At 33.7% G+C, this 14,175-nt stretch overlaps 1 protein-coding gene across 2 annotated transcripts in view; it reads left to right on the top strand.

The window, feature by feature from the left end:
* Nucleotides 1–14,175, top strand: part of ASCC3 (activating signal cointegrator 1 complex subunit 3) — a 266,328-nt gene that overhangs the window by 57,754 nt on the left and 194,399 nt on the right. For both annotated transcript variants that reach the window (XM_071548808.1, XM_071548809.1), the window contains 2 exons: nt 13,187–13,387; nt 13,848–13,988. In XM_071548808.1, coding sequence (XP_071404909.1) covers nt 13,187–13,387; nt 13,848–13,988 — 342 coding nt within the window. The remainder of the gene's footprint in view (nt 1–13,186; nt 13,388–13,847; nt 13,989–14,175) is intronic.

Raw genomic sequence — 14,175 nt, 5'->3', positions numbered from 1 at the left:
AAAGAAAGAAATAGAGATTGACATTTTGTTTTCTGACAAAACTCATAAATCAACTTCTTTTCCTGAGATACATATCCTAGGTATGTGCTAGGTTTTAAGAGCTGAACACAGTACTGGATATGTTAATCTTTTAGTCATTTCATGGGTTTCCTTCAGAGCATTTTATTTTGTTACTTTGTATAATTATTTGAGAATAATACTGTACCTGAGAATTTGAAAACTGATTTTTGACTCTGCAAAAAGATATGTTTGATACTATTATAGTCTTTGAGAGAACCTGTCTCTTTGCATAGGATGAGAATTGAAATTATTTTCTCTGAAGCTTCTCTGTGTTAGGCAGGTATGACTTCTCTGGAATCTTTGCCTTATCCATTCTCAGTCTAAGATTACTGTGGACTTAAAAAAGACAGTAACAGTTTTAGCACAACACTATTTTACATACCCTTCTCTTTTCCTCCCTCAGCTTGCCAGGTTTTTACTATTTTAAACAAACAAACCAAATATCTGTATGCAAAAAGGACAATCAAGCAAATCTATGCCCCTTATGCAGATGTATGTAGGATACAAAAAAGAGAGGATGATGATGAATAATTGGAGAGCAATGAGAAGTGAAATGTGATCTTATGACAGGTTCTATGAAGAGCAAAAGGTGGCTTTCACTGAGCAACAGCCTGTGCGTATGGAAACAATATGTGTCAATCCACCATTGTGGAAGTAATGCCATAGTTCATCTCTTTTGGGATGCAGAGGAATGTAGGTAAAGGAAGCAAATACATCATGTCTCACATGAGTTTTGGAGCTAGGCACTATATAACTGATCAGATGTAAGCCTGTATTTGCTCAAACTACATCCTTCCTGGCCTATTTGTATGATGTGGCTTTCATTTGTAGTATGATGAAGCACGGTACCATGACCACTTAAAAGCAGATTATATGTATACAAAGTGGAAGACTATCCACCAGGAAAGTATAATCAAAACAGGCTTTTGCTATTGTCCCATAAGAATGAGGAAGTATTGCAGATACTTTCTTAAACTTTTGGTTTACCAGGATTATTGGAGAAATTATATTTGGTTTACTGAGATTATCAGATAACCACTGCACCCACATTTCCATATTGCACAATGTGTCTTTAATTTAAAGAAGCAACCAACACAGCAATTTGCAATGTAACTTCTTTCTTATTCCAAAACAGTGTTCTCTCTCTAATTCTGTCATAAACCTGCCTTTTAGATAGGCTGACAGCAGGTTTATTTGCTTTCATTTGACACTGGGCAAGTTTGATCCTTTTAGAATTGGACTGAAGAAAGGTTTCCTTTTCAGTATGTGTTGCCTTAGCTCATCTACATAAATTTTTCAGATGACTTTTCACAGAGGTGAAAAAGTATCTGTAATCTAATACCTTTCTCTGTGTTGTCGTGTCTTAAAATTGAGTGCTTAGAATACAATCTGATCATTTTTTCTTAATCTTGCTTTGCCCATAGAAGTTTGATGGTTGTGTTACATGAATAAGCCACATTTAAGACAGTGGAGATGTTGAGTGTGGCAAGGATTCTGTGAGAAACTGATTAATATGCTCCTTGTTGTGTCAGTCTGGGCACATTTTTATTTTCAAGGGCTTGTTATTAATGACTACTTGTGAAAAACACTGATAAATGTAGATAAAGCAAGAAAAAATCCATGTGAATATAAAACAATGTTTTCAAATGTCCTTTCATTAGTGAGGTTGTAATTGAAAATTAAACGGATCTTCTAATTTAGAGAGACTCTGTTTATTCTAAGTATTACTAGTGTATAACCTTCTTTTTATTGAAGAGTGCTGTAAAATCTGAGTTATTTCTTCTGGGGCACTATAAGTGCAAAAATAACAATTAATTGGCGATATGGGTCAAAGTTTAATAGTGACATTATCTGTACTGGTCAGTATAGAGAATTTAATTTCTTTTCGTCTGTTCTTTAAACCAGCATGGCTGTCTATGATATATTAAGGAAAAATTGCTTTAAAATATTTAGTAGATACTGCCATATGAGAGATTCTTACAGTTACTTGGATTGCTCCTTTTTGTGCAGTAGTAAATATGAATATGGAAATGCATCTTTTAATATTGACATGAGGTAAAACTGACTGCATCTGATTTGAATAAAACATTGTGCCTGTTTCATTTTCTACACAGCTGCCAAGTGTGTGTATATTGTGCAGTACTGCCTCTAAAATGGTTGAAAATCTGATGGGAACACTTATAAAAGCAAACCAGTAAAGGGCACCAGCTGCTCAAAAACACCTGCTGAGCCACTGTGGGAGTAGATGCATCTGCCTGTCCCTAGAAGTAATCTAACAAAGTACCTGCTTTTACCTGTCGGGATTTTAATTTGTGTAAAGATTCATCCAATGAAACTAGTTCTTAATACCCAAAAGGAAAAAAGGGGCTTTTTTTTTTAACAGAAAAACACCACTTCTAAGAAACCTTTTCATTCTCATAACTGGTTTAGGGTTTTGTTTTAATAAAAAACAAAACCAGATATGGCAGCTATGAGTCTCAGCTACACTACATGTAGTGTATTACTAAGAGATGCAGCCAGTGTGGAAGAGTAATCTCCACAGAGCAGGTTTTAATCTACCAAAGAGCAGGTTTTCAGGTTTTGTTTGACTTATTTGAGAGATGGATCTCGGGTGTTTGTGAGAGTATATGTTTCTTTTTTCCATTGTAGCATATTTGATTCATTGTTGATGGTAATACACAAACAAATGTGGTTTAAAATCAGAAGTAATTAAACAAATATTCTAAATATTTTTAAACTGTTGTACTTTTTGTCTTTTGATACTTAAACGTTCATTGTTCCCACCCATTGGTGTTCTTACCACACAAGTTCATCATTCCTCACCTATGTTTTATTTTCCTATTGCAGGAAAACATCTGAGTGCTACTGATTTCACTGTAATTTGGTAGAACAAAATAGCTATGTTGTTGTAGAAAGAAATACTGACTGTGTTTGTAGTCTTCCCTTATAAAATTTAAGAAATAGTCATTTAACATCTATATTGTAAAATGGTACTGCCTTCTTGGGTAGCAGAAGTATGAAATTAACTGAAATAGATAAGCAAATTGAGCTGTTAGATTATGCCAGCAATAGTTATTCCTGTGTGGGACTATTATTCTGTTTGCCATTCTTTCATTTTTACTTGTGTTAAAAACATTTCTAATTTAAACTATAATTACCTTTCAGAGCATTCTATAAGGTTTTTTTTTTCTATTTTTAGGTTTTGTAGAAAGAAATAATTTGTCATGTGTTAAGGGCAAGCTGAAGTAAATAGTTTGAAAACATTATCCTGGAGTGGCTTCTGTGTTAACAAATTAAATACTAGTTTCTACATGAGCAGTTGGAACTGATGCCTTTGTATGCTTAAAAATAGTATTGAATTAATTAGGGATTATTAAAAATAATACTGAAAGATATCTTTGCTTCAAAAGTATAAAATAGTATGAAATGTCGTTACCCTGCTCTTAAAAACAGGTTTCAATTTGTTTTCAAAGGAAGATACTATTTAGATTCCAAATCATGATATTCAACTGAGTGTAAATTGGGTGACTTCTTACATGTATTAAATTTTGTAGAGTGAACCCAATGACCAATAAAAATCCAAGAAGCATGTCAGGTAGACATGCTCTTCCACAGTGCAGCTGCCTGTAGCTCAAGAAAAAAATCCAGCTTTCTGGCTCACAGCATTGTACTTAATCACTGTAATATTTGAAATCCAATTGAATCTACCTGGTGACTTTGCAGCTGTTATGTTTTTTGGCCTCATTAAATGATCATAATAAGTGAAATATTTAAATTGAGAAAACGAGCTGTTAAGCATTAATTTTTCATTCTTTAAGGAGTCACATTTACATCATTGAATGAATACAGGCTTTTGGTATAAGGTACATGCAGAGAGATCTGTGAAGTTTTTAATTAAAACAACTCAAAGTAGTTTTAGTCATTTTGATAATTAAGACTGGAAAGTGAATAATGTGCTTCTGCTGCATCCTGTTCAGGGAATAGCCATTTCTCAGTGGAATTTCATAGTACAACTATGGAAGAATGCAGCAGTCTGCTTTACTTTGATAGCATACCTGAAGGCAGGCTTTCGTTCTTAGGAGTATTTGGTCTTCAGTTAAAGTGAAATACAAGGTAGTATTTTAAAGTCTAATTAGAATTATACCAAAGACCAAAATTGTTTTTCATTTTTTAAGAAATGTAACCTCAAAGCGAGAATTTTCAAAGATGAGAGACGTATAAACTAATTCTCATCTGCTGTAACATTTAATAGGTTAACTCACCCTCAAAATATTTCTAAATATAGTTTTTCTGATTTTAAAGTTTGTCTTTAATTAGCACAAGTTTCCATATGCTTCTTGAGACATGAATCTCTTATGCTAGATAAGAATGTCCTGTGTTTTTCAGTGATAGAAATGAGACTGACGTGGTTCATCAAGGGGTTCAGTTAGAAATCACCAAGCTGTTTTAAATGTTTTTAAAAGATTTTTGCATAGAGGAGCTATACGACTAAAAGGTTCACTTTATTTCGAAGAATTCAACTTTGAAAAAGTAGTTTGTGTGTACTTTCCTATCATATATCATTTCATAATCTCTTTAATTGGGAAAAGTTATCTAAAACCATTTTATATTGGTTATAAAAGCAGGCTTCAGTGCTTATGCTTCATGGTAATAGACTAACTTCAATGGCCAGAACTTGCATAGTTCCTTTTTCAATGTCCTTTTCTTTCCTTTTTATTTGTTGGGTTTCTCCCTTTGTCTTGCAGTGTCTATATTCTTGAACAACTAGGACAGGGTTTTAACTCTATTAACTGTATTAACTCTTTTATTACAGTTATTTTTGTTCAGTCTGCATCTAACAGTGGGTTGGGGTTTTTTCCCTCTTAGAGACACACTGTGTTTGACAAGGGGAATAACTTACAAGACCATTATGCCATCAGCAGAGCTAGGAGTCTCTTTTAGTTGTACACAAGTGTGAGAAATTATGAGAGCATTCTCTGAATTGGAAAAAAAAAAAAGACATCAAACCAACCAAAACACCACAACCTGAAGAATAATATGCTGTGACATATAAACATCTGTTTCATTCTTCCATCTAGAAAAGTCAGGGTTATAGTGATAGTGGAGATGTCAATACACAGCAGTCCAGAATAAAATGTTTTCAAATTTGTAGAGATTTTTCTATTTCACTCTCACATGGTTTTAGCTTTGCACAGCATTAAGATATTTTTAAATTTATGAGGAAGAAATGCTTTTTTACTTTGGTTACATTTAATATGGATAAAAAGTGATTAAATTAAACTCAAATCCTTTTATCCTCATAAGATTTTAACTTCTGAAGGTATTAGGAAATACCACAATTGTTGCCAAATTTCCTTCAGCTGCCTTAGTTCAAGGTAATTTTTGTGTGTAATTTAGAAATGGCATCCGAAAGCTGTAAAGGGAGGCTATGTTCTCATTCCATTTCATTGCTATAATCTGGAATAATTCTCTTGACATCAGATACTTTGGAGTTTAAAATAGTGTCTCTGAAATCAGAATCTTGCCTCTGTGTCTATTTGGATGCCAAAATTCATGTACATTTGTTGTGCAGTAGAAACATTTGCTTTTATGGAAAATTCTTTCTGAAACACTTTGATATCCATTTCCACAAATCAAGTCACCACAGGGTATAATCTCTCTGTCTATAAACTTTTGTCATATTATAACAACTCTGATGAACACAAAACAATCCTTTCAGTGAGGGGAGGAGATCCCCCTCGCTGTTTCAGTGTTCTAACTCAGAGCAGTGAAAGCTTGGAGCTATAGTGCTGTCCTGTCATTTCCATCAAACTGATTTGGGGTCTATACGTGCAGAAGTCTTTGAGTTTAATTTATGCATTGAACGAGAGAGTCTCTCAATGTAGTATTTTTAATACAACAATAAATGGGTGAATAATACAGAAGTCTATAGAAAAGCTACGACTGCTGCAGTTATTTGTATAGTGTTGTTCATATAAAGTTGGTGACAATGTATCTATAGACTTAGAAGGATTTTGGTTGAAATTGCTCAGGGCATGTAAACTCTTAGCTGTCATATATGAATGTAAATGTTTTCCCTAAAAACTCTTGATTTTTAATAGATCCTTCTTCTTTCTTCAAGAGACCAGATAGTAGGACTTAGAATTTGAAAAAAAAAACAACAAAAAAAGAAACCAAAACCAAAAAACCAGCCAAACAAAAAAAAATCCCCAGAGATGGAGGCTTTTTATTCTTTGATTTTTTGTCCTTTTTTACTGACTACTTTTTTCAAGGAGTAACTGTGTTTCCATAATTGCTGCTTTTTTTTTTTCTTAATGGAATTGTTCTGTTCCCTGGGTGGAGTCTGGTTCTTCTTTAAAGCAAGTTTTTCTGTTGAAGAGCACTCATTTTTATAACCTGTCCAGAGTTTTTATATTTCTGAGAACTGAGTAAATCAGTAAAGTAACTGTTTCAGTGTTTTGGCAAACATGAAGTCTGAATGTCTGGAGAGGAAATGCTTAGCCAGGATTTAGAAGCAGCATTCCAAATAAAGTAAAATTGTAGCAATTTTCCTAGTTTTTGTGTTATGGTAACTTCAAGTAGAGATGATCCTTTCATATATATATATATATACTTTTCCCCTCAGGATACTTTTTTACTCTTGTGTACTCTATCAGAATGTAGGAGAATTAAAACACATGAAATTTCATTGGAACACAGAAACTGAATTTTTTAGTGTGAAGTGGTCAAACAGTGGTATGCCCTGCCCAGAAAGACTGTAGAGTCTCCATCCTTATTGCTAGTTGCTGCACAGGTGTAGGTGATACTGCTTTGAGCAGTGGGGCTGGAGGGAGCTAGATGATCTCCAAAGTAAATGACTCTGTGAAATGCCCCTAATAGTGACATGGGTAGCCCATCCCATGGAAGAATTGCTTTTAAATCTGGTCTAGTCACTTGTAGCACATACAGCTTTGAAACCAGCTGCTGGTTCTCTGGTGCCTTTTGTTACTTGCATCTAACGTGTTTTACTCCAAGCTTCCTTTATAGCACATAACTCTTCAGGTACTACACTTTGGATGAGACATAATTTGTACTTAGTTGAAGAAATTTTAATGCTGATTATGGCCCAAAGCCAATCATAAGCTCTATTTGGTATGCTTGTATAATTTTCATATCTTTGTGTATGCTACTTGTTCCTGCAAAAATTTTCCCCTTAAGTCCAATAAAATCTCACTGATATGATTTGGTGCTAAATGGAGCAGATCCAAACATCATGCAGTTTTTCTTTTACATGTTATGAGCCTTTGCTTAAAATGTATCCGTGCACTTTGAAAGAACACATTTCAGACTTTGGGGCAGGTAGGAAATTATATTCTCAAATAGTTCTCCTAAGATAATAAAAAATAATTTAACCTTTATGCTGGTAATATAGTTGGGTTTTTTTCCCTAAATCTCATGAGCTACCACTTTTTCATGGAAGTAGCAGAATATGAAAAGTATCATCAGAAGAGGGAAACTATGAAAGTCCCCAAGTATAACATCTATGTTTATTTTCGAGTGTACCTTCAGTAACAAAATAGGGTTCACACTGGCATAAAAGTGCTTTGAGTGTAGAGATGTATAGTTAAAAAGCAGGGGAGACTACTAAATGTTCATAATTTGGAAAGGTAGTCAGAATGTATTTATTAAAATGTGTGAGTGTATAGGCATACATATAAAAACATATATTTGTGTGTATATATGTGTGTGCATAGGTACATGTTTTAACCAACGACATTTCAAAGTACGACAGAGAGGAAAGGTGACCTAGAGAGTATTTATGTATACGGACAAGGGACTTTAGAACGTTGTATCCTGAATTTCATAGTTTTTCTGTAAAAAAGCATGGATTAGTAGTCATGCTATTACTAGTTAGATCAATTATCTTTGTAGCTGAAAGTGCAATAGAACAGCTGACTGCAGAATGGGATTTGTTGCACCTGAGATATATAAGGTACTTTGAATAAAATATATCTACATTAAAATTAAGTCAGTGAACAAAGAAAATGCTGAAAGCTTAACCTTAGTTTATGAGTGCAATGGATTATCTCTAAGTTAAATAGGTAGTAATCTTATTACTTTGTTCTAGTATGACAGAAAAAGTCATCATTATAGAACATTCAGTTTAGGTTATGCTATGGAAATTAATATAGATTACCAACATTCTTTTATTTCAGACAATGAAAGAATTTGTCTAGTATTACATAAAAACTGGAAAAATTAATGTGGACAGGACAAAATCTCTTGGAATGAGAAATATGAAGAGAATGTCCTGTAGATACATCATAATTCAGAGACATAACATCCAAATGTAGTTTCTGGATAAATTACTAATTAAACATGGTTTTATTTTTTCTAGAGTTGCTGTGGCAGATTAGATAAAGAGATATGATGCTCTGCCTGTGCACATCCATACTGAATATAGAAGCTGCTGCTAAAATGCTGGCATTGTACCTTGAAGCTGACTTAAGAGCACATTGGGCCACAAAGTGAATACTTGTGATACTGAGATTAATTGCACCTGCAAGGTGTTTCTGTCAACTAGTCTTAATGCATAAAGTGATCTGGAGAGTGAAAGATCTCAGCTTTTAGTGGGACTTGTAATTAGCACCCTTTTGTTTGGGTGAGGGAGAGTGCTATAGTATCTTCTGTAAAATATTTATTGAATGCCTCCCTGACACCCAATCCCATCAGATCTCAGAAGCTAAGCAGGGTCAGCTCTGGTTAGTACTTGGATGGGAGACCTCCTGGGAATACCCAGGGCTGTAGGTTCTAGTCCTGAGGACTTCACTGTCACTGTCCAAGCTCGCTCGGCCGTCGCAGATGAACCTGAGGAGTTAAAGGATGGGAATAGCTCTGCACACGTTGTGCCTCACCTAAAAAATCCACTGTGCAGGCTGGAAGGGCCACACCCACATGGGGAGAGCCCTTCCCAGATTTTCATCTGCGAAGCTGAGCCATACGTACATACGTATTGAACTCTGTAGAACTAAAAGGTCTAGCTAATGAGGTGCATGACTGAAACTCTTGTCTAAAGTGCTGATGGCCTGTGCTATTTGGAGCAGACACTTGTCACTACTGTGTGGCTAAAGCACCTGCGTTTCTGAGCTCTAACTTGCCTGCAGACTGAATCATATGGACTCATTCATGAATATTACTTTAAGGACTTAAACAATTTAATCCTACTTTTAAATTGCAGTTAGAGCACCAACACACAAATATCTTTTTAATGAAAATGCCTCATTTCGAATACCTTCTTTAGGTGTAATCTCATTTACTCATAAAGGCTTTAGTTGTAAAAATAAATTCCGTGAGAAAAAATCGGAAAGTTTACTGAAGTAAAAAATAAGAGGTTTATACATTTGCATTGGAGCCGTCTTGTGTATTGTCGGGTTTGTGTCAAGAGTTGTTTCTCAGTGATCTTTCCAATTGATTCATGCTTATGTAAAAATGGCTTGAAATTCCGTTTTTTGAGAATAGCACTTAGATTGTATTCTGTTTAAATTTTCCATACTTTGTTTTGAATTCTAGGCATAAATCATTTTTGCAAGAGAAAGCTGAAGAATATTGCATCTCATTCACTTTGTGTGAAAAACGGATTCTGCCATCCAGTGGCAACCAGTTCTTTAAGAAGGAAGGGATTTCACTGGTTTATCTGGAAAAGATTTGATCTGTAGAAGTCTTGACTAATATTAATATGCAGACAGGGGAAAAAATGTTTTCAGCTTTCAAAATAGGTTGTTTCTGCAAATGACAAATTTAAAAAAGCAAATCTTCTAATACCTTTATAAAACTGTGGACTTCTGTGCATGGTGTTGCATTTCTGTCTGCTGCTTTACTGATCTTTAAGAGAAAAACTACTGGGTTTGGATTATGCACTTGTACTTACTGTTTGGAATAAAATGCAATTATGAGGAAAGGTATTCTTTATTTTTTCAACCACATGGGGAGTTGGTTTAAAGAAATCTTAGGGTAATCTTTTTCTCTGCAATTCCTTGCTCTTGTAGCTTTTTAAATCCTTATTATGTTCCTACAGAGACAACTTTCAAAGAATATTATGCGTTGACTGTATTGTGATTTTGAATGTTGTGTATTGATTTGTCAGTACCTGCTTAAAAATGAATAGCATGTGGAATGAAAGTCTAGATTCTGGTCACAATACCATTATTTTAAAAAATTATATTTATTTCTTAACCACCTTTTTATGAATTTTATTTTTTATTGATCTTTATTCTACTCTTAATGTTCCTTAGCATCTTTCCAGAAAACAAGCTGAGGTCCATTTTTCTAACTTGTTACACAGCTCTGGTTCTTCTGGACCATGTGTTCGTTTATTGCTACTTACCAAGTCAGTCTTGATCTCTGGTGTTACTATTTTGCAATAGGAAAAGAGAACAGGAAATTATTTTTATTTTTGTAAGTATCTTTTTCCTATTCTTAAAATTACATGTTCTAGGGCTTTGGTATATGTAATTTCTGAGAAATATGGAGAAAAAAAGGTGTTTTACACTGCACAGTTGAAGTTTAAGAGAAGCTGTAACAATATATTCCTACATGCAGTAGTTTAAGATAACTCAAGGAGATATTTAAGGGTATTAACAATCAGACTACTATCAAGTGACCTGTATGTGTAAAGCCATACATATTCAAATATGTTATTGTGAAAAGTTTCTGTCATTCAGTTCTGAAGATACTTACACTGGATTTAATTTAGACAGAAGTGTTTCTGCTTTTGTTTAAAACCTGCTGCTTTAAATAATATGCATATTGTGCAAGATAGTGTTTTGTTAGTTCAATTCTGTTGTCACCAGTTGCAATTGTGAGTTTCTCTCCATAGAACCTTTGTTATGAGTGCTGTAAATGGTGTTCATCAGTGTGAACTTTATATGGTGTTTATAATGGCTTCTGAAACCAGCTACAAGGAATGGGAGGGAAAAGGGCAAATATAACCAATTACAAAGTCCTGGCAAGAAATCTCAAAATAAAATAACTGGGAAATTAGAAACCTCAAATGACTAAGGAGGTCATAAAAATTGCTGATTGAACACTGATAGCACCAACATAATCAGCAGGTCTCTGGGAAACCCATTAACACTTTATAATAGTCTCATTCATGAACATGAAATGAATTTTGAAGATGACACATCAAGTACACATTAGAACATTATGTATACAAAACTTGATGCAATACAAATAAGCTTTCCGTCTGCAGTCTGACAAGCAGAATAACTATGCCAGAACATTAACAGTGAAAACTGTTGTAATCCTGAAATTCAGCCATTAAAATGTGAAGAAACTTGATTAAAAGTACATGAAGTACTTGCATTATATACATTTTTTTTCTTCACCAAAGACATCAGTTTAAAACAGATATTTGGATATATTTGAGATTTGTCAATCCTATAAATAAAAATGGAATTCATGGTTTGAATAGTACTTGCTTTTTCAGTGCGGCACAATAATTTTTCAAGCCAAAATCTTTGCTAAGAAAAAGGTACTGTTAAATTGAAAAGCATAGTTTTCAAAAAGAAATAGTATGTTGGTTGTATTGTATTTTCATTGACTTCTATATCAATGAGTTGGGTTTCTTTCATGTTCCAAGTCATCTAGAATAAAACTACAATTGGCTAGTCATTAAGTAATCATTCTTATAAATGTAAAAGTGAAGAATTGTCAAGTATTGTGAAAATGGTGTATTAACCTAAATTTATATTTCATATCTCCGCCTCTCATATGAGGCTACTCCTGGGAAACAGCAGTAAAATGAGAAACCTAGTGTTATTTGTCACAAAATTAAATAAGGTATTTGATTTAAATAGCTGATGAAGCCTTCATTCGTGACCTTACATTACTTAAGGCAGTAATAAATTAAGTCCTGCTCAAATAGTTGGCTTAATATTGGTAGGCATTTGAAAGAATATTTGGTACTGGAGAGGCTATTACCATAGAAAATGACTGTAAATTAATTACAACACCCAGAATAATGGAAAAGGAGACTTTTCAGAAGATGCTTTCAAGGTCTGTTCTTTACTGTATTTCTGTGATTTCCTACAGTTAAAGTAAAAATTTTAATCATCAAAAACATTAATAAGATATTTTTCATGCTTTGTACTAGAAGCAGTGTAGGTAATTAAATCTATAGAAAGGAAATAATTATGTGTTCTGCAGTCTATTTTAAAAATCTGTGAAAAGTAACTAAGAAAAAGTTTATTAGAAAATTAATTTTATAACTTAAGGGTCTGTTTCTTAGTTGCAAGGGTTTCATAATATCCTAATGCAGAAATTGTAACTATCTACAGTCGTTCTTTCCTGGTCATAATAAATTTTTTCAGAGAGACCAAGAGGAGCAAAGTATTTTTACAATCAATGATTTGTACTTTTGAAGATTTAAACATGCGTTAAACTGTAATAACCACAATTTCCTGTATTAGCTATATCATTTAGTTTTTTAAAACATTTTTAAAGCTTTTTTGGGACTCCCTATGCAAGTTTTATGTTCCTTTTGATGGCAGCAGCTTGTAAATATTGTTGGAGAAAGGTTTGAACATGAACAGTTGCAAGATGGGTATTTCCTCAGAAGCAAGAGAAAGCTGGTATAGGATTTGTGTGTCTGTGAATTTGAACTTTATTGTGCAAAATTAATGATAAATAATTTTTAATCATCTCCTTCTTCAGCAAGTTCCTGTATACTGTTGCCTCTTCTTCTATTAGAATAATCATATTTTGTATTCTTAGATTTAGAAATACATATTGTTCTATTCTAATAAATGCTGTTTTACAGGTTGATATTTTACTGTATGTTAGTTTTGGTCAAACTCCTGACTAAAAAAATAAATAGTGAGCTAGTATAAGGCTAAAGATTTTGTTTCATTTTAGCAGGTGTTAGCCTGCTATATTTTGTTTTCCTTGTGGATTTTATAGTTGAGAGTTTGGTAGAAGTGGTAGCCTCAGAATAAAAAATAACCTGTAATAATACATAGATTATGACAGGCATCCTAAGTTTTGTTTCTGAGTGTTCTTTTTCTTATGATTAATATATGTATAGATATACACACACTCATATACATACATGTATGAAAAATCAAAACTATGTGTGTTGTTTTAACAGATTGGACAACTTGCTTTTAAAGGCATGAAAAAACTAAACCGAATCCAGTCTATAGTTTTCGAGACTGCCTACAATACGAATGAGAACATGCTGATCTGCGCCCCCACTGGAGCTGGGAAGACTAACATTGCCATGCTAACAATCCTTCATGAAATTCGCCAGCATGTCCAGCATGGTGTTATCAAAAAGGATGAGTTTAAGGTAGGAGTTAAATGAGCCAAATAACAGCTTTTTAACTTGTATGGTAAAGCCCATTATATGTTATACATAGAATGTGAAATCAGAAAGTTTTCAAGGATATTACGCTTTTCCAAGTTAAAGATAAGGCTAGTTTTGATTTACTTTATTATTGTTAAAGCTATTCTTATTTATGTACTAAAAAATCTTATTATGTGAGTAAAAAGCTATGAAAATGCATTTAGCTTTGATGCAGAACCAATTTTCAAAGCGATGAGGCTGTATAAACAAAATCCATTGTCCTTTAAACAGCTGCACACTTATCCAGCAAAGATAACTACTTTTCATATATCACTATTAAGATTTTTCACTGTAAGAGCCTGGCATCATATTTCACAATAAATTGTGATTTGTAATGGTTGCCATGAAACAAACAACGTTGTGGGGTTTGCTCATTTATCAAGTGAGTGTTCTTTTGGTGCAGATTGTGTATGTTGCTCCTATGAAGGCTTTGGCAGCCGAAATGACAAATTACTTCAGCAAACGTCTGGAACCACTAGGCATTACTGTGAAAGAGCTGACTGGTGATATGCAACTGTCAAAAGGTGAAATTCTGCGAACACAGGTATGCATATTATTTTAAATTACAGTTCTGCATGTGTATTCATACCTCTTCATAGGTACACTGTCTTTTCTTCAAACTCCTTGTAACAGTACTGATGAAGCACCTAAAATGTTATTACTACATCTGTTGTTACACTGCTTATGTTCCAAAATGTGGCTTTTGATTCAGAGATGAAAACAGTAACACA

The sequence above is a fragment of the Pithys albifrons genome, chromosome 2 (genome assembly GCF_047495875.1).
Source record: "Pithys albifrons albifrons isolate INPA30051 chromosome 2, PitAlb_v1, whole genome shotgun sequence".
Classification (NCBI taxonomy): Eukaryota; Metazoa; Chordata; class Aves; order Passeriformes; family Thamnophilidae; genus Pithys; species Pithys albifrons.
The sequence above is the reverse complement of the archived record's forward strand: the minus strand, read 5'-3'. Positions and strand labels throughout refer to the sequence as shown.